General features: G+C 43.8%; 1 protein-coding gene across 1 annotated transcript in view; it reads left to right on the forward strand.

Annotated features, from left to right (window-relative positions):
* The window catches only part of patj (PATJ crumbs cell polarity complex component), a 69,110-nt gene that overhangs the window by 6,248 nt on the left and 41,270 nt on the right, over positions 1–21,592 (forward strand). The window contains exons 5-19 of the mRNA XM_057840763.1: positions 1,106–1,242; positions 1,306–1,437; positions 1,655–1,703; positions 1,766–1,894; positions 1,956–2,255; positions 4,123–4,225; positions 5,049–5,137; positions 5,204–5,318; positions 7,877–7,960; positions 13,685–13,746; positions 14,608–14,667; positions 14,729–14,863; positions 17,540–17,695; positions 17,767–17,838; positions 18,426–18,590. Coding sequence (XP_057696746.1) covers positions 1,106–1,242; positions 1,306–1,437; positions 1,655–1,703; positions 1,766–1,894; positions 1,956–2,255; positions 4,123–4,225; positions 5,049–5,137; positions 5,204–5,318; positions 7,877–7,960; positions 13,685–13,746; positions 14,608–14,667; positions 14,729–14,863; positions 17,540–17,695; positions 17,767–17,838; positions 18,426–18,590 — 1,788 coding nt within the window. The remainder of the gene's footprint in view (positions 1–1,105; positions 1,243–1,305; positions 1,438–1,654; positions 1,704–1,765; positions 1,895–1,955; positions 2,256–4,122; positions 4,226–5,048; positions 5,138–5,203; positions 5,319–7,876; positions 7,961–13,684; positions 13,747–14,607; positions 14,668–14,728; positions 14,864–17,539; positions 17,696–17,766; positions 17,839–18,425; positions 18,591–21,592) is intronic.

The raw sequence follows: 21,592 nt of genomic DNA on the forward strand, positions 1-21,592 counted from the left end.
CGACACTAATCTCAGAATCTGGCATCAACGCTAACTTCATAAGCTTGCGTCAATGCTAGCTTCGTAAACTCAAGTCGACGCTAGTTCCGTAAGATCGCGTCGATGCTAACTTCGTAACCTTGTGTCGGCGCTAACTACGTAAGCTCGCGTCGACGCTAGCTTAGTAAGCTCAAGTCGACGCTAGTTTTGTAAGCTCGCGTCGACGCTAACTTTGTAAACTCGCGTCGACGCTAACTTCGTAAGCTCGCGTCGTCGCTAGCTTCGGAAGCTGTCATCGATGCTAACTTCGTTAGCTCGCGTCGACGCTAGCTTCGTAAGCTCGCGTCGACGCTAGCTTTGTAAACTTCGACAAAGACTGTGCTAACTTTGGAAGCTAATGTTAACACCAACTTCAAAGGCTGACATTGACGCCAACTTTGTTAGGACATGTTGATGCTAATTTATCACTAACTCCAGGAGCTTACATCAACGCTAAGCAAAGAAGCCGACATTGAGGCTAACTTTGCAAGCTGATGTTGATGCTAACTTCGTAACCTGATGTTGACCCTAACCTCAGTATCTGACATCGATGTTGACCTTGGAAGCTGACATGAGTGCTAGTTTTGGAAGCTGGCGCTGGAATTTTAATCTTATTAACTTCGCGAGCTCACGTTGACGCTAACATCAGAAGCTGACATCGGTGCTAATTTTGGAAGCTGGTGCTGGAATCTTAATAACTTCGCAAGCTGACGTCAAAAACAACTTCACAACCTGAAATTGACGCTAACCTCGGAATCTGATTTCGGGCGCTAACCTTATAGCCAATGTCAACGCTAACCTCAGAATCTGATGTCGACGCTAACCTTATAGCCAATGTCAACGCTAACCTCAGAATCTGATGTCGATGCTAACTTTGAAAGATGTTGTCAAAGCTAAATTCACAAGATGATGTCAACGCTAAACTGCAAGCTGGCGTTGATGCTAACCTTGGGAGTCAACATCTAACTAACTTCGGGAATCAATCTTCTGAAAATGATAGCATGCATTTGCACTGGCGCCCGTTACTTTGTAGACGTCCAAACCATTTGGACTGGAAGGGATGAACCAAACACAATCAACCTTTCAGGGCCGCCACACGGAGCATGTACGTTTAACCCGCCCGCCGTCAGGCGGTCTGGGCTTCAGCGTGGTGGGCCTTCACCCGGGAAGCGGTGGCCACGGCGTCTTTGTCAAACACGTCCAGCCGGGAGGCGCGGCCCACAGGTGAGGCTCGCCAGCCGCGCCCCTTCCATTGTCCCTCCGGTTACACTGCGGCGACGTCGGCAGGGACGGACGTCTCCGGGCACGGGATCAGATCCTCACTATAAATGGGCACCCCCTGGAGGCGGGCGTCAGTCAGCATCAGGCTCTAGCTTTGCTGCAGCAACCCGGCGGGACGGTTCAAATGACTGTTGCCAGGTGGGTACACAAGCCAAAAATTATACTCAAGTAAAGGGACAGTGCCACTGGATTGGCAGACCGGAGTGGTGGTCCCCCTTTTTAAGAAGGGGGACCGGAGCGTGTGTTCCCTCCCCCTAGACTCAAGAGTACTTTTTACGACTACTTGATTAATGTTATTTTGAGGTAACACTTACTTGAATACTCTACCCATCCCTGGTAACCCCACCTCTGGCAGGGACCGCCCACTGCCGTCGCCACTGTCGCCGGCATCGGACATAAACACGGTAAGATGCCTTGACGTCACGAGACTTCCAGGGGGAGTAACTGCGGCGCGACCTCTCTCAAGGAGGAGTGGACCGACGTGGAGGAGATCCGGTTGGTCAACGACGGCTCGGGTCTGGGCTTCGGCGTGGTAGGCGTCAAGAACGCCGGCGTGGTGGTCCGCACGCTGGTCAGGGGCGGCGCCGCCGACAGGGTAGGTCTTCTTTTCGCCTGCGCTCTCCAGCTCGTCTTCACGGAGCGCCCGCTTCCGTCAGGACGGGCGTCTCCGCACGGGCGACCGTATCCTTCGCATCGGAGCCACGCCTGCCAAGGGCCTTGGCAGCGAGGAGGCGGTGGAGGCGCTGCGGGCCTGCGGGACTCACGTCACCCTGCTGGTCGCCAGGGACCCGTGTGGTGGGAGGGCCCCGCCCCCGCCGCCGCCTGACTCCGCCCCTGTGGTCGCTCCACCGCCGCCGCCAGACTCCACCCCTGTGGTCGCTCGCCCCCCGCCGCCCGACTCCGCCCCCGTGGTCACTCTGTCTCCGCAGCAAGCTCGGCGGCGTCCTAGCAAGACGGTGAGCGGAGCTTCTACATCCCCTCCTGCGGTCTGCTTCCTGGTCACTTCCTGTTCATTGCTCACTTCCTTGTTAATTTAGGGAACCTTTGGTTCACTTCCTGTTGATTTGGGGAAATTCTGGGGTCACTTCTTGAAAATTTTGGTTCATTTCCTGTATATTTAATGGCATTTCCCGGTCACTTCCTGTTCATTGCTCACTTCATTGTTAATTTAGGGAACTTTCCAGTCACTTCCTGTTGATTTTGGGATCACTTCATGAAAATTTTGGTTCATTTCCTGTTTATTTAATAGCATTTCTTGCTCGCTTCTTCTCCATTTCTTACTTCATTGTTAATTTAGGGTATGTACGGGTCACTTCCTGTTGATCTTGGGACATTCTAGGGTCACTTCCTGAAAATTTTGGTTCATTTCCTGTATATTTAATGGCATTTACCAGTCACTTTCTGTTCATTGCTCACTTCCTTGTTAATTTAGGGAACCCTCGGTTCACTTCCTGTTGATTTTGGGACATTCTGGGGTCACTTCCTGAAAATTTTGGTTCATTTCCTGTATATTTAATGGCATTTCCCGGTCACTTCCTGTTCATTGCTCACTTCATTGTTAATTTAGGGAACTTTCCAGTCACTTCCTGTTGATTTTGGGATCACTTCATGAAAATTTTGGTTCATTTCCTGTTTATCTAATAGCATTTCTTGCTCGCTTCTTCTCCATTTCTTACTTCCTTGTTAATTTAGGGTATGTACGGGTCACTTCCTGTTGATCTTGGGACATTCTAGGGTCACTTCCTGAAAATTTTGGTTCATTTCCTGTATATTTAATGGCATTTCCCAGTCACTTTCTGTTAATTGCTGACTTCCTTGTTACTTTAGGGAACTTTCCAGTCACTTCCTGTTGATTTTGGGACATTCTGGGGTCACTTCCTTAAAATTTTGGTTCATTTCCTGTATATTTAATGGCATTTCCCGGTCACTTCCTGTTCATTGCTCACTTCATTGTTAATTTAGGGAACTTTCCGGTCACTTCCTGTTGATTTTGGGATCACTTCATGAAAATTTTGGTTCATTTCCTGTTTATTTAATAGCATTTCCTGCTCGCTTCCTTTTCCATTTCTTACTTCCTTGTTAATTTAGGGAATCTACGGGTCACTTCCTGCTGATCTTGGGACATTCTAGGGTCACTTCCTGAAAATTTTGGTTCATTTCCTGTATATTTAATGGCATTTCCCAGTCACTTTCTGTTAATTGCTCACTTCCTTGTAAATTTAGGGAACTTTCCAGTCACTTCCTGTTGATTTTGGGACATTCTGGGGTCACTTCCTGAAAATGTTGGTTCATTTCCTGTATATTTAACGGCATTTCCCGGTCACTTCCTGTTCATTGTTCACTTCATTGTTAATTTAGGGAACTTTCCGGTCACTTCCTGTAGATTTTTGGATCACTTCTTGAAAATTTTGGTTCATTTCCTGTTTATTTAATAGCATTTCTTGCTCGCTTCTTCTCCATTTCTTACTTCCTTGTTAATTTAGGGTATGTACGGGTCACTTCCTGTTGATCTTGGGACATTCTAGGGTCACTTCCTGAAAATTTTGGTTCATTTCCTGTATATTTAATGGCATTTCCCAGTCACTTCCTGTTCATTGCTCACTTCCTTGTTAATTTAAGGTCTTTACGGGGTCGCGTCCTGTTGATTTTGGGACATTACTAGTACATTTTGGGGTATTCCGAAGTAATGTCATTTCCATTGTGGTTCATTTTCTGTTGATTTTATGGCATTTCCTGGTCTCTTCCAGTTTTTTGCTCACTTACTTGTTAATTTAGGGTAGTCTAGGGGGCACTGATTGCTATTTCTCACTTCTTGAAATTCAGCCCAACTTGGACGGCTATGAGATCCATGAAGTGGCGCTCACCAAACAAGATGGCCAGAGCCTGGGGATCTCCATCATTGGACACAACCCCCTTAGCAGTCAAGGTAAACATCATTGATTGAATGACACAGTTGAAATGAATGAATTCTTTCTTGGATTTGGGTCCCATTTTGAGGAATTTTTCATGTCATTTCCTGTATGTTTTGTGTGAGTTCCTTTTGATTTTAGGGCATTTCCAAATCATTTCCTGTTTATTGACCACTTCCTGTTAGTCTGACCGTCTTTTAGGGTGACTTCCTGTACATTTTGGGCCAATTAAGAGTCATTTCCTGTACATTGTTCACTTCCTGTGACATTTCAGGGTCACTTCCTGTACACATTTTGGATCTTTTCCATTTGATTTTTGTGCATTTCCAAATCACTTTTTTGTGGATTCTGGGCCTCTCCCAGTACACTTTGGGCCATTTACGTGTCACTTCCTGTACTGTATAGTTTGAGTCACTTCCTATTGATTTTGGGGCATTCTGGCATCACTTCCTGTTCATTTTGGTCACTTCCTGTTTGTTTTGTGGCATTTTAGGGTACATTTTGAGCCATATCAGAGTCACTTCCTTTCCATTGTTAACTTCCTGTTACATATTGGTGCATTTCAGGGTCACTTTCTGTGAATTGTTCACTTTCTGTTAAAAATTTGGGGACTTTTCCAGGTCACTCCTGTTGATTTGGGGGAATTTTAGGTTCACTTCCTTTACATTTTGTGCCATTTCAGAGTCACTTCCTGTACATTGTTCACTTCTTGTTACATTTTGGGGCAGTTGAGGGTCACTTCGTGTTCATTTCCTGTTGGCACTTCCAGTTCACATCCATAGAAATCAATAGAAAAAAAAAGAATAACATAATAAGTATGAGTTCTGTTTGATTTGACAGACGCGGTGGGCGTGTACATCAAGAACGTGTTGCCGGGTAGCGCCGCCCATTACAGCGGCAACATCCGAGTTCAAGACCGCCTCATTGCCGTAAGAAAAGCGGCGCTGCTTAACTCCGTGGCGTAGACGGCGCCGTAACACTTTTGTCTGCCTCAGTTGGACGGCGTCAGCCTCCACGGTCTGACCAACCAGGAAGTGGTGGACGTGATGAAAGGCACGGGACGCACCGTCGTCCTCACGCTGGTCCGCAAGAAGAACGGTGCCGGCGTAGGTAGGCGCCATTATACATACGTTGACAATAATAGGCGTCCAATCATTCTTCCGCAAATGAGTTTATCACAAGTTGACGTCTAGTCAAAGGCAAAGGCAGACAATGACTTCATTTTGGGGCATTGCTAGGTCACTTCCTGTTATTCTTTTTTTTTTAATATATTCCTGGGTCACTTCCTGTTGATTGCAGGGCACTTCCTGTATCCATCTGAAGTGGGAGGTTGGCAGTGAATGAACATTCATTCATTCGCTGCCAAACCTCCCGCTTCCAAATAGTTATGACTTCTTTTGAATGCCCAATGCATTGACTTTAATGGGAATGTTGCCCCAACCAACATGGCCACCCTGAAGCCATGTTGCTTGGGGCCATGTAACGTCTTTTCATGCTTCTGCCATCAATTGAAATGAGTTTATCGCTAGTAGACATCCAATCTGTTTGAAGCGGAAGGTTTGCCACCAATGAACGTTCGTTCATTTGCTGTCAACCCTCCCGCTTCAAATGGATTGGATGTTGAGTGCCATCAATGGCAGCCAATGGAGTGAAATAAGCTAGTCACGACTTTATTTGAATGTTAATGCATTGACATTTAATGGAAACTTTGCCCCTACCAACATGGCAAAAAAAATGCCACATGGCAAAACCAATTTTGCCACATGGCAAAGAAAATGCCACGTGGACAAATTGATTTTGCCACATGGCAAAAAAATGCCACATGGCAAAATTAATTTTGCCATATTGCAAAAAATGCAACATGGCAAAAAAATGCCACATGGCGAAACCAATTTTGCCACATGGCAAAAAAAATTCCACGTGGCAAATCCAATTTTGGGCCATTCCTACTGTGGGGCAAATAAGTATTTAGTCATCCACCAATTGTGCAAGTTCTCCTACTTGAAAAGATTAGAGAGGCCTGTAATTGTCAACATGGGTAATCCTCAACCATGAGAGACAGAATGTGGGGGAAAAAAAACAGAAAATCACATTGTTTGATTTTTTTAAAGAATTTATTTCCAAATTAGAGTGGAAAATAAGTATTTGGTCACCTACTAACAAGCAAGATTTCTGGCTGTTAAAGAGATCTAAATGCTTCTAACGAGGCTCCACTCGTTACCTGTATTAATGGCACCTGTTTTAACTCATTATCGGTATAAACAACTCCTGTCCACAATGTCAGTCACTCACACTCAAAACTCCACTACGGCCAAGACCAAAGACCTGTCGAAGGACACCAGAGACAAAATTCTAGACCTACACCAGGCCGGGAAGACTGAATCTGCAATAAGTAAAACACTTGGTGTGAAGAAATTATTCGAAAATGGAAGACATACAAGAACACTGATAATCTCCCTCCATCTTGGGCTCCATGCAAGATCTCACCCCGTGGCGTCAAAATGATAACAAGAACGGTGAGCAAAAATCCCAGAACCACACTTGGGGGACCTAGTGAATGACCTACAGAGAGTTGGGACCACTGTAACAAAGGCTACTATCAGTAACACAATGCGCCGCCAGGGACTCAAATCCCGCACTGCCAGACGTGTCCCCCTGCTGAAGCCAGTACACGTCCGGGCCCGTCTGCGGTTCGCTAAAGAGCATTTGGATGATCCAGAAGAGGACTGGGAGAATGTGTTATGGTCAGATGAAACCAAGATGGAACTTTTTGGTAGAAACGCAGGTTATCGTGTTTGGAGGTGAAAGAATACTGAATTGCATCCGAAGAACACCATACCCACTGTGAAGCATGGGGGTGGAAACATCATGCTTTGGGGCTGTTTTTCTGCAAAGGGACCAGGACGACTGATCTGCGTAAAGGAAAGAATGAATGGGGCCATATATGGAGAGATTTTGAGTGAAAATCTCCTTCCATCAGCAAAGGCATTGAAGATGAGACGTGGCTGGGTCTTTCAGCATGACAATGATCTCAAAGACACAGCCAGGGCAACAAAGGAGTGGCTTGGTAAGAAGCATTTCAGGGTCCTAGAGTGGCCTAGCTAGTCCCCAGATCTCGACCCCATAGGAAATCTGTGGAGGGAGTTGAAAGTCTGTGTTGCCCAACAACAGCCCCAAAACATCACTGCTCTGCATGGAGGAATGGGCCAAAATACCAGCAACGGTGTGTGGAAAGCTTGTGAAGAGTTACACAAAACGTTTGGCCTCCGTTATTGCCAACAAAGGGCACATAACAAAGTATTGAGATGAACTTTTGGTATTCACCAAATACTTATTTTCCACCATGATTTGCAAATCAATTCTTTAAAAATCAAACAGTGTCATTTTCTAGGGTTTTTTTTTTTTTCCACATTCTGTCTCTCATGGTTGAGGTTCACTCATGTTGACAATTACAGGCCTCTCTAATATGATTTCCAGTGGGAGAACTTGCACTATTAGTGGTTGACTAAATACTTATTTGCCCCACTGGATGTCATCTCCCAGTCAAAATGGGTTGGACGTCCGGTATCGTCAATCACACTGAAAGATTCAAAGTTTTGTGTTCGCCAGTTATTATTCGTGTGTAAGATGTTATTTTGAATGTTGGTGTGTGTGTTGTTTTTTCTCAGTGGAGTCTTCCGTCGGGTCAGCGCGGAGGTCAGCGGAGTTGAAAACTCGCCGGGCGTCTTTGGACACACAAAACGCAAGCAACGGTGAGCGCGCACCATCACAAATAAGGAGACGCACTCTCATAAGCGTAGTTTGAAAGCGTGTTTCAGTGCCATTGACCGTGTTAGATGATATTTGCAGTCTTCGGACGACTAGAGCTACCATCAAATGCATTTTCGAATATTTCCATATTATTATAGCATTTTCTTTTCGGGCGCAGCGCGCACACACACACAGCCCACGCGCTATCACCGATTTACACTCTTCCAACTTGGAGAAGTTCCAAAAAATTCACGCGACGCAGGCTCGCTTTCTATTTCGCCGCTAACGTCCACGGCGCTTAAAAACATGGGCTTTTTGACCAAAAAACAAAAACCCTATTCATTTCTATTTGCTTAAGTATTTGAAATTTCTTTTGTCTTACAGTTTTGGTCAAATTGACATATTTCGTACATCAAAAAAAAAAACAAAATCCCGAAAGATATTAGCCCGTTTTTGTCAGAAATGTACAAGTCATTCCGCCAAAATTTGACGAAAACTTCACCACACTTTACAATGGCATTTTCATAAAAAAGCATGGAACTGAAAGTGACCCAATATCAACAGGAAGTGGCGCAAAACCAACACGAGTGACCTGGAAATGCCCCAAATGTTGATAGGAAGTGACCCAGAAATGTCTTTAAAAAAGCAAAAAGTGACCTAAAATGTACAAGTGACCCAGGAATGCCCAAAAAATTATCAGAAAGGGACTTGAAACCAACAGGAAGTGACCCAAAATCAACACAAAGTGGCGCAAAACCAATAGGGGTGACCTGGAAATACCCCAAAAATGAACCAGAAGTGAAAAATGTACAGTAAGTGACTTTAAAATGCCCCGAAATGTAAAATCAAGACCAAATGATCCAAAATATACAGGAAATTACATATAAATGTACAGGAAGTGACCCAGGAATGCCACAAAATCATCAGAAAGTGACCCCAAATCAACAGGAAGTGGCGCAAAACCAAAAGAGTGACCTGGAAATGTCACGAAATTTCACAGCGACCACTGAACAGGAAGTGACCCAGAAATGCCCTGAAATAAACAGAAAGGTACCCAAAGAATCCAACAGGAAGTGACAAAGGAACAAGGAAGTGACCCAAAAATGCCATGAAAGGAACAGGAAGCGACCCAAAATCAACAGGAAGTGACCAATGAACAAGGAAGTCACCCCAAAATTCTGCTGAAACCAAAAGGAAGTGACTTGAACTCAATAGGATGTGACCACTGAACAATGAAGTGACCCAAAACGCCATGAATTCAACAGGAAGTGACCACTAAGTAGGGAAGTGACCTAAATTTAACGGGAAGTAACCTGGAAATCCCCCAAAATCAACAAGAAGTGACCACTGAACAAGGAAGTGACCCAAAAATGCCCTAAAACCAACAGGAAGTGATCCAAAATTAACAGGAAGTGACATATGAACAAGGGAGTAACCCAAAAATAGCCTGAAAGGAGCAGGAAATGACCCAAAATGAACAGAAAGTGACCAGTGAACTAGGAACTGACCCAAATATGCCCTGAAACCATCAGGAAATGACACAAAATTAACAGGAAGTGACCACTGAACAAGGAAGTGACCCAAAATACCATGAGACCATCAGGAAGTGACCCAGAAATGCCCTAAAATAACCAGAAATTGACCCAAAATGTACAAGAAGTGAGCCAGAAATTCCACAAAATCATCAAAAGTGACCTAAAGTGTCCTAAAATCCACAGGAAGTGACCTGTAAATGCCCAAAAATTTTCAGGAAGTAACCCAACGACAACATGAAGGCACTTGAAAAAAATAGGAAGTGACAAGGAAATGTCCATAAATCAATAGAAGTGGCCCAAAAACAGGAAATAACCCAAAAGAAACAGGAAATGACCCAAAAAATGCACCGAAGCCAAAAGGAAGTGACCTGAAGTGTGACCACTGAACAAGGAAGTGACCCAAAATGCCACAAAATCATCAGAAAGTGACCTGAAACCAACAGGAAGTGACCCAAAATCAACAGGAAGTGACATATGAACAAGGAAGTGACCCATTAACAAGCAAGTGACCCAAAAATGCCCTGAAACCAACAGGAAATGACACAAAATTAACAGGAAGTGACCACTGAAAAAGGAGGTGACCCAAAAATGCCCTGAAACCAACAGAAGTGATCAAAATTAACAGGAAGCGACCACTGAACAAGGAAGTGACCCAGGAATGCCACAAAATCATCAGAAATTGACCTGAAACCAACAGGAAGTGACCCAAAATCACCAGGAAGTGACATATGAACAAGGAAGTGACCCAATAACAAGCAAGTGACCCAAAAATGCCCTGAAACCAACAGGAAGTGACCCAAAATTAACAGGAAGTGACCAATCAACAAGGAAGTGACCCAAAAATGCACCAAAACCAAAAGGAAGTCACGTGAAGTGTGACCACTGAACAAGGAAGTGACCCAAAATGCCATGAATTCAACAGGAAGTGACCACTGAGTGAGGAAGTGACCTAAAATCAACAGGAAGTAACTTGGAAACGCCCCAAAATCAACAGGAAGTGACCAACGAACTAGGAACTGACCCAAATATGCTCTGAAACCAATAGGAAATGACACAAAATGAACAGGAAGTGACCACTGAACAAGGAAGTGAGCCAAAAATGCCTGAAACCAACAGGAAGTGACCCAAAATAAACAGGAAGTGACATATGAACAAGGAAGTGATCCCAAAAAATGCCCTGAAAGGAGGAGGAAGTAACCTAAAATCAGCAGGAAGTAACCTGGAAATGCCTCAAAATCAAAAGGAAGTGACCAGTGAACAAGGAAATGACCAAAAATGCCCTGAAACCAACAGGAAGTGACCCAAAATTAACAGGAAAAGACCAATCAACAAGGAAGTGACCCAAAAAATGCACCGAAACCAAAAGGAAGTGACCTGAAGTGTGACCACTGAACAAGGAAGTGACCCAAAAATGCCCTGAATCCAACAGGAAGTGACCCAAAATCAACAGGAAGTGACATGTGAACAAGGAAGTGATCACAAAAAATGCGCTGAAAGGAAGAGGAAGTGACCTAAAATCAACAGGAAGTAACCTGGAAATGCCCCAAAATCAAAAGGAAGTGACCAATGAACAAGGAAATGACCCAAAAATTCCCTGAAACCAACAGGAAGTGACCCGAAATCTACAGGAAGTGACATATGAACAAGAAAGTGATCCCAAAAAATGCCCTGAAGGAAGAGGAAGTGACCTAAAATCAACAGGAAGTAACCTGGAAATGCCCCAAAATCAAAAGGAAGTGACCAGTGAACAAGGAAATTACCCCAAAAATGCCCTGAAACCAACAGGAAGTGACCCAAAATTAACAGGAAGCGACCACTAAACAAGGAAGTGACCCATGAATACCACAAAATCATTAGAAAGTGACCCATAGTGCTACAATTGCTACTTATTTACTATGTCAGGAGGAGATTTGTTCTGTTCAAGGCGGTCAGGCGCTAAGTGCTAGCCATTAGCACGCGCCTGGCACGGACGTACGAGCATTTTTATTCTTCCCTACGCCAAAGATTAATGACGGCCGGGCCGCGTTTAGCAATGCTAATTTAATCTAAAGCGCTGCCATCTTTTTTTTCTTCTTGCGGCGAACTCAGCAGCAGCAGACTGACAGCCGGCTTTCAGTAGAAACCGCCGCTAGCTAATGTTTACTCTTTGTACGGCACTCATTGGCAACCGTTGACGGCGCTAAACGTCCAATTCGTATTGACTGTGATGGGGTGGCGGCGAATGAATGTTCGTTCCGTGTGTTTATGTGCCACTTCCTGTTGAGTTTTGGGCATTAACAGGTCACTTCCTGTTGATTTTAGGTCACTTCCTCTTGATTTTTTAAAAATCATTGGTCACACACTGTTCATTTTGGGGTGATTCCTGTTTTTGAGCCGCTTCCTATTGATTTAGGGTCACTTCCTATTCATTCCAAGTTGCTTCCTGTTGTTTCTGGGTCACTTCCTGTTGATTTTAGGTCACTTCCTCTTGATTTTTTTTATTTTTTATTCTTGTGTCACTTCCTGTTCATTTTGGGTTACTTCCTGTTTTTGGGCCACTTACTATTAATTTAGGGACATTTCTGAGACACTTCCTATTCATTTCAAGTCGTTTCATGTTGTTCGTTTCATGTTGTTTTGTGGTTATTTCCTGTTTGTGGGCCACTTCCAATCTATTCGGGGACATTTCTGAGTCACTTCCTGTTCATTCCAAGTCATTTCATGTCGTTGTTAGGTCACTTCCTGTTGATTTTAAGTCACTTCCTTTTGATTTTTTTTTTTCCTGGGTCACTTCCTGTTAATTTTGGGTTGCTTCCTATTTTTGGGACACTTCCATTGATTTAGGGACATTTCTGGGCCACTTCCTGTTCATTCCAAGTTGCCTGGTGTTGTTCTTGGGTCACTTCCTGATCATTTTAGGTCACTTCCTCTTGCTTTTTATAAAATTCCTGGGTCACTTCCTGTTCATTTTGGGTTGGTTTGTATTTTTGGGCCACTTCCTATTGATTTAGGGACATTTCCGGGTCACTTCCTATTCATTTTGGGTTACTTCCTGTTCTTGGGCCACTTCCAGTTGATTGGGGAACATTTCTGGGTCACTTCCTGTTCATTCCAAGTGGCTTCATGTTTTCACTGGGTTACTTCCTGTTCATTTTAGGTCACTTCCTATTGATTTTTTAAAATTCCTGTGCCACTTCCTGTTTATTTAGGGTTGCTTCCTATTTTTAGGCCACTTCGTATTGATTTAGGGACATTTCTGGGTCACATCCTGTTCATTTTGGGTTACTTCCTGTTCTTGGGCCACTTCCAGTTGATTGGGGAACATTTCTGGGTCACTTCCTGTTCATTCCAGGTCGTTTCATGTTCTCATTGGGTCACTTCCTGTTTATTTTAGGTCACTTCCTCTTGTTTTTTTGTTTTTTGTTTTTGTTTTTTGTTTTTAATTCCTTAGTCGCTTCCAGCTCATTTTGGGTTGCTTCCTATTTTTGGGCCACTTCCTATTAATTGACACTTCAAGCTCAATTCCTGTTCATTTCAAGTCGCTTCATGTTCTCATTGGGTCACTTCCTGTGGATTTTTGAAGATTTACACATCCACTCACTGATTATTTTAAGTCATTTCCATTGATTTAGGGACATTTCTGGGTCAATTCCTGTTTATTTTGGATTACTTCCTGTTTTGGGGCCACTTCATATTGATTCGGGGACATTTCGGCGTCACTTCCTATTCATTTTGCTTCCCTTTCTGCTTATTTCGTCTTATTTATTACTGGGTCTCTCCCTCGTAACTTTTGTTCACTTCCGATTAATTTTGGGGCATTTGCGGGTCAATTCCTGTTTCTATTGGATCAACAATTCAATAAGAAGTGAGCCAACATGAACAGGAAGTTAACTAGAAATGTCCCCAAATCAACAGGAAATGACCCAATATAAACAGGAAATGACCCAGAAATGCCCCAAAATCACCAGGAAATGATGCAGAAATGTCCCTAAATCAACAGGAAGTGAGGAAACGTCAACAGGAAGTGACCTACAGGACTTAACATATACACTCCCACACAGTTTCTCCAGCAATTCATAAATGAGTAAAATAAAAGTTCAGTCGTTTCAATGACCAACAGTAGTCACTTGCCCTTTAAAAGGTCAATTGAGGTCAAATGTTGCAAAGTGTGTGACTAACTTGTTTGTATTTTTCCCTGATTTGTGTGCGCAGGTTTTGAAGCCGATCTGAAGGCCAAGTGGCAGGAAGTTCTCGGTCCCAACTACCAAGTTCTGGTGAGAACTTTTTGGTTTTTGGATTTCATACTCAAAACAACACAAGTGACAAAAAATGCCCCCAAATGAATCGGAAATGACTCGTAAATGCCCCAAAATGAATAGAAATGGACACTGGAATGCCCCTTAATATACAGGAAGTGACCTGAAAATGGGCCAAAATCAACAGAAAGTGATCAACGAACAGGCTCTGACCTAGAAATGCCCTAAAATCAACAGGAAACCCCCTCCCAAAATTTACAGGACGTGACCCTGAAACGACTCAAAATTTACAGGAAGTGACCAACGAATAAGAAGTAACACAGAAATCAACAGGAAATGATGCAAAATGTAAGCAAAATAACATGCCCCAGAATGTACAGGAAGTAAATTACAAACCTCACTAGGAAGAGATCAATGAATGGAAGTGACACAGAAATACCCCAAAATCAGCAGGAAATGATCCAAAAAGTACAGGAAGTGACCCTAATACAATATAAGGTAACCAAAGTGACACTGGAATGCCCCTGAATGTACAGGAAGTGGCCTGTAGGTGTCCCAAAATTATTATAGAAGTGACCAGAACTTAGAAATGCAATAAAATGAACAGGAAATCCCCCCAAATTTGTCAATAAAGTGACCCTGAAATGCCACAAAATGTACAGGAAGTGACCTGCTAAGGCCCCAAAATTCAACAGGAAGTGATCAATGAAGAGGAAGTGACAGGGAAATGCCCCAAAAGCAACAGGAAGTGACCCCAAGGTAACCTGTGAGTTCTTCAAACGAACAGAAAATGACCTAAATATGACACAAAATCAACAGGAAGTGACCTGCAAATGCCACAAAATATAACAGGAAGTGTTTTTTAAAAACTCGTTTCAGGTGATCGAGTTGCACCCCTCAATCCAAGACGACGACACCCAGCTGCAAAAATCCTCCAAGGTGACGCTCGGGGTGAAACGTACTTTCTTGACGACACTTGACGTGTCATTTTTGCTCGCAGCTGCTTCCCGTTCACACGCATCGCCTGGGCGTGGAGTTGGACTCCTTCGACGGCCACCACTACGTCTCGTCGGTGGTGCCCGGCGGCCCCGCGGAGCGCCACGGCGTCCTCAGACCGGAGGACGAGCTGCTCCAGGTCGGTCACGTGACAAACACGGCAAACTTCATGGAAAATGGCGCGTCAAGTGACTAATCTAAAAAACAAAGATGGTATTCTTTGTGATTGAGTGCTATCTGACCTACCCATGATGGCCGCCTCCGGTTCGCCGCCATTAAAAAAAAACATTTGTCGGCTTTTCAAGACAATGTTAGACAAACAGTCGTAACATCCCATTATTATTCTGCCGTGTATTGAAATGAGTTTATCATTAGTAGATATCCAATCAATTTGACGTCAATTTGCTGCCAACCCTTCCGCTTCCAGCTAGTTATGGCTTCGTTTGAATGCCAACGCTTTGACTTTAATGGGAATGTTGCCCCTACCAACATGGCTGCCCTGTTGGCCGTTTTGCTAAGAGAAATGACAGGCTTTTTGTATGCTTCTGCCATCAATTGAAAGGAGTTATCGCTAGTAGACGTCCAATCTATTTTTAGCGGGAGGTTGGCAGCAAATGAATATTCATTCATTACTGCCAGATTTCCCACTTTAAATGGATTGGACGTCTTGTGCCATCAAGGGCAGCCAATGGAGTGAATAAGCTAGTTATGACCTCATTTGAATGTTAATGCATTGACTCTTAATGGGATTGTTGCCCCTACCAACATGGCCGCCCTGTTGGCCGTTTTGCTAAGAGCAATGATAGGCCTTTTGTATGCTTCTGCCAATAATTGAAATGAGTTTATGGCTAATAGTCGCCGATCCATTTGAAGCAGGAGGTTGGCAGCAAATGAAAGTTCATTCATCACTGCTAGCCCTCCCACTTTAATTGGATTGGACGTCTCGTGCAATAAATGGCAGCCAATTGAGTGAAAGCTAGTCATGGCTTCATTTGAATGCCAATCCATTGACTTTAAAGGAAGTGTTGCCCTACCAAGATGGCTGTCCTGTTGGCCATTTTGCTACGGGCAATGATTGGTCATTTTATGCTTCTGCCATGTCAAGTTCAAATACAAATCCTTAGGTAGACATTTTTAATATTACCCAAAATAAGGAGAGATGGCACTCAATTTAGTTGAAAAGCTTAGCAAGGAGAAGGAGGGAAACTATACAGCTTCTGCAATCGTTCTAAAAAAACAACAACTCCTCCTTCACCTCTCAATGTCTGTCCTTGAAGTTGACCTGTGGAACCTGGGCCGGTTTAAACCGGTCAGAATGACGAGGCAGTTCTATCAAGAGCTAAACATATCTATAGCTATCAATCACAAAAATGTACTGCAATCAATCATGGAATTATTATGAGCCTTCATTGGTAAAAGCAAATATTTAATAACCATTTGATCATTCTTATGCCATCAATTGAAATGTGTTCATGGCTAATAGACGACTGAGCTATTTGAAGTGGGAGGTTGGCAGCGAATGAATGTTCGTTCATCGCTGCTAGCCCTCCCACTTCAAATGAATTGGACATCTAGTGCTATCCATGGCAGCCAATGGAGGGAAATAAGCTTGCTATGACTTCATTTGAATGCCACTGCATTGACTTTAATAGCAATGTTGCCCCTACCAAGATGGCCACCCTCAGGCCATGTTGTGAGGTGCCATGAAAGGTCTTTTCATACTTTTGCCATCAATTGAAATGAGTTTATCACTAGTAGACGTCCAATCTGTCTGAAGCATCAGGTTGACCACGGATGAACGTTCATTTATTTTCTATCAACCCTCCCTCTTCAAACGGATTGGACGCCGAGTGCCATCAATGGCAGCCAGTGGAGTGAATAAGCTAGTTATGACTTCATTTGAATGTTAACACATTGATTATGAATGAGAACTTCGCCCCTACCAACATGGTTGCCCTGTTGGCAATGAAAGGTCTTTTTATGCTTCTACCATGTTACTAATACAGCTAGCACCCTCAATGGCAGCCAACACGGTCAAGTAAGCTACTTATTTTAATGTCAATGCATTGAATTTAATGGGAATGTTGCCCCTACCAACATGACCGCCAGCCTGAGGCCATTTTGGGAGGGGAGACCAAAGCTCTTTTCATGCGTTTGCAGTCAATTGAAATGAGTTGATCACCAGTAGACGTCCAATTCGTTTGGAGCGGGAGGGTGACAATAAATGAATGAACGTTTATTCGCTGCCAACCCTCCCGCTTCAACCGAATTGGACATCTCACACCCTTACGGGTAACTATGAGTAATTATTATATGCTAAACTAATCTTTGAAATCAATTTAAGCTAGTTATGGCTTGCTTTGGATGCCAATGCATTGACCTTAGTGGGTATGTCGCCTCTACTAACATGGCCGCTGAAAGCTTTTCACATGCTTTTTTTGACAGCTGAAATGACTTTATTACGAGTATAGCTAGCGCTCGTAATGGCATCTACTGGGGTCAAATAAGCTAGTTATGACATTTAAATGATCATCTTTAATGGGATTGTTGCCCCTACCAACATGGCCGCCAGCCCGAGGCCATCGGGAGCCCAAAAATGGTATCGGTGACTCGGTAAATTATTGCTTTGACCTTTTGATAAATGTTGAATCGTCTCTATGACTTGATGGTGACTTAAATACTGAAATGATGAAGTCTTGGCACTAGATGGCAGCGATGGCACGAGAGCGCGTAAAATGGCTCCGCCGCGTAAATCCGACAGCCGCAAGTTGTCCTCTATGTCACGTCGGGGCTAACGTCAGCGCATCCGCCGCAGGTGAACGAGGCGCGGCTACACGGAATGTCTCGTCGAGAGGTGCTCGCCTTCCTCAAAGAAGCTCCGCCCCCTTTCACGCTGGTGTGCTGCCGGCGAACCGCGTCCCACGCCGAATCGGACGGGGAATGGGAACCGCGCGGGAGCGGCCTGGACGACGTACGTCGCGTCGGGATGGTGAGATCGCGTCGGGTTCCACAAGCCGATTTGTGATTTTCGACATTTTCCAGTTGGAGATGAAGTTGGCGTCGGCGCTCGGCGGTCGAGCGAGTGCCTCGCCGGAACGGCGGCAAGCGGAGCGGGTCGGTATTGCTTCCCTGTCCAAAACTGAGATTGAATGCTAGCAAGTAGCGTAGCCTTTGGCGAGGCTGAAGGATACGGTTTGAATCTGCTAAACAGAGCAAAATGTGGTTCCGCAGTTATTTTTGGGTACCTTCATGTCACTTCCTGTTGATTTTCGGTCACTTCCTGTACTTTCTGGGCATCCCAGGGTCACTTCCTTTTGATTTCAAGACATTTGTGGCAAAAATGAACTCATTGCCTGCTATTGTCAATGACAACCCTAACCCTGTCCAAGTTCATTTAGAGTGGGAGGCTCAGCTGTGAATGCAGAGTGTTTGCCCGCTCCAACTCAATATAGATTGGACATCCAGCGCCGTCCATGGCACTCAAACATGAATGAACAAGGTGGCCACCCAAAACCGCCTGAAAATCAACAGGAAGTGACCAATGATCTACATGCGAGAGCTCCTGTCATGTTGCGATCATTAATTGGCCCTGACGCAAAATGGCCGACAAGTGAAAACAGCCTTGCGCAGCTCTTTTCTTATCTGCATCTATGTACACGTGACATCTACGGTCTGATTAATGTGTAACTATGTGACGGCAGGCGGAGGATGCCGAGGAAGAGGCCATGGAGGACCAAGATGGAGATGACCAGCAAGAAGAAGAAGAAGAAGATGGCGAACTAGCCCTGTGGTCTCGCTCGGTGGATGTGTTGGAGCTCTCCAAGGAAGCGGGCGGCGGCCTGGGCTTCAGCATCCTGGACTACCAGGTAACTCGCTCGCTCGCTCGCTCGCTCGCTCAGCCGTCCCTCACTCGCTCGACACCCCCGATCGATGCCCCTCCCCCGTCCTCCTCGCCCATTCTTAGCTCTTTGTCTTTAGGCGTAGGTTCACCTCCGAGACCCCGCCCCCTCCTTCCCCGAGCCGAGGGGGGTGGAGCGAACTCCAGGTGAAGTCCCGGGTGGGCTCAACACCTGCGGGGGTGTGCGGAGAAGGGGCGGGGCTTACCGACTAGCTTCCACATACTTCCCCGTTTGCAAATTCGTCTTTATTTGGAGAAAATGTGTGTTTTATTCCAGATGAAAGGTTTATTCCACTTTGGGTCACTTCCTGCCGGTTTTGGGGCATTGGCAGGTCCCTTCATGTATTGTTTGAATCAATTCCTGATCATTTTGGTGAAATTTGAAGGGTTTATGTATTATGTGTTTTTATTTAGTCACTTCCTGTTGATTTTGGGGCGTTTTTGCATTACTTCTTGCATACTTTGGGTCACTTCCTGTTAATTTTGGGGCAACTGAATTAATACTTTTGTTTTTAGGTTAGTTGGTGTTAATTTTGGTGAAATTGGTGAAAGTTTGTATTTTATTGATTTATTTTTTTACGTTTTGTCACTTCCTATTGATTTTGGGGCACTTTCAGGTCAATTTCTAAAGATTTTGGGGCGTTTTTGTATCACTTCTTGTATACTTTGAGTCACTTCCTGTTTATTTTGGGGCAATTGGATTTTTTTTTCACTTAAAGTCACTTCCTGTTAGTTTTGAGGCAACTGAATTATTATTATAATTTTTTTAGGTTGATTCGTGTTGAATTTGGGGTCACTTCCTGTTAATTTTGCTGAAATTGGAAGGATTTTATTGCTTTATTTTTTTACTTTTGGTCAATTCCTGTTGGTTTTGGGGCACTGACAGGTCAATTTCTGATTATTTTGGGATGTTTTCGCATCACTTCTTGTATACTTTGGGTCACTTCCTGTTTATTTGGGGGCAATTGGATTTTTTTTCTCCACTTAAAGTCACGCCCTGTTAGTTTTGAGGCAACTGAATTTTAAAAAAAAAATTTTTTAGGTTGCTTCGTGTTTAATTTTGGGGTCACTTCCTGTAATTTTTGTTAAAATTGGAAGAATTTTATTGCTTTATTTTTTACTTTTGGTCATTTCCTGTTGGTTTTGGGAGACTTTCAGGTCAATTTCTGATGATTTTGGGATGTTTACGAATAACTTCTTGTGTACTTCGAGTCACTTTCTGTTTATTTCGGGGAACTTTGATTTCTTTTTTTTCACTTAAAGTCACTTCCTGATAGTTTTGAAGCAACTGAATTATTATTATTAATTTTTTTAGGTTGGTTCGTGTTGAATTTGGGGTCACTTCCTGTTAGTTTTGCTGAAATTGGAAGGATTTTATTGCTTTTAAATTTTACTTTTGGTCAATTTCTGTTGGTTTTGGGGCACGTTCAGGTCAATATCTGATGATTTTGGGATGTTTTCGCATCACTTCTTGTATACTTTAGGTCACTTCCTGTTAATTTTGGGGCAATTGGATTTTTTTTTTCACTTAAAGATACTTCATGAGGCAACTGAATTATTATTATTATTGTTGTTTTAGGTTGCTTCGTGTTGATTTTGGGGTCACTTCCTGTTGGTTTTGGGGCACTTTAAGGTCAATGTCTAATGATTTTGGGGCATTTTCGCATCACTCTTTATATACTTTGGGTTACTTCTTATGAATTTTGGGGCAACTAAACTATTATTTTTATTTTTTTTTAGGTTGCTTCGTGTTTTTCTTGGGGTGACTTCCTGTTGGTTTTGGGGCACTTTCAGGTCACTTTCTGATGATTTTGAGGCATTTTCACATTACTTCTTGTACATTTTGGGTCACTTCCTGTTCATTTTGGGGCAATTGGAAGTTTTTGGGTCAAAAAAGTAAGATCATAAATGCAGAGTGTTTTGTATGTACAGCTTGAAAATCAATTGGAGTGAATGGAAATTTTCAATGTAACATTGCAAATGAATGAGGCTGTTGGAAATCTAAGGGGAATTTTTTGGTCCAATTTTGGCAGAATTTATGCCAAAAACTGTTTGATCACTTTTTGTGCGCCTTGATTTTTAACTTGTTGTCAATTTTATGAATGGGACAAAAACCTAAGGACAAGTAGCATTTCTAAAATCTGAAATGAACGGGTAGGTTTTTTTGCCCCCCCCCCCCCCCCCCCCCATCCTCCCCAAAATGTGTTTTTGGTGTAACAGTGATAGTAAGGTGTCGATAGGAAAATAGAGCCTACCTCGCATGAATTTTTGGAACATTTCCAAGTCGGAACGGTGTGAATCGGTCAAAGTTTGAGGGCTGTACGGTGTGCAGAAAAAGTGGGAGGGAGGGGAAATAAAAATCCAAATATTAAATGTGGGGAAAAGATGTATTTTAAAGCCACGGATTGCCTGCGGTCTAAATGGATTGGACGTCAGCGGATGCGTCTTCTATATGCGTGTAGAAGAAAAGTGTATAAGACAAAAAAAGAAAAAGAAGCTGCAGCGAGCAATGTTTGACTAGTTTCGGGTGCGAAAGGTCTCTTGTCAAAAAGTTCCCAAAATCAAGAAGGAGCTTCAGTAGGCGGAGCGTCATCACCTGTAGCCAAAAAGGCGCCTCCAAAAATACTGGAGTTGGCACGCTCGCTCGCGCGTTGCCCCGGCGACGCCACCGGGGAGCGCCGTCGAGCCTGTGTCGGAAGGCGCTTTGACCTCCGCCAAACTTTGACCGTCCACTTTGACTCGTCCGCCGACTGGCGAGTGCCCGCTAGACGACCCCGCTGGTTCAAAAGATGCCTGCTTTTTGTAAGTCCGTGTTCAATCCATTTGAATTGGGAGTATTTCAGTAGAGAAAGAGCCTGCCTGAGGTCCACTGCTTTAAGATGGCCGCCGGTCACTAACGCCACTAACTCTATATACTGCACAAGCAATATTGGTGCATAGAATGCCCACATAAATGCCATTATTTTTTCA

Source organism: Corythoichthys intestinalis, chromosome 7 (assembly GCF_030265065.1).
Source record: "Corythoichthys intestinalis isolate RoL2023-P3 chromosome 7, ASM3026506v1, whole genome shotgun sequence".
Classification (NCBI taxonomy): Eukaryota; Metazoa; Chordata; class Actinopteri; order Syngnathiformes; family Syngnathidae; genus Corythoichthys; species Corythoichthys intestinalis.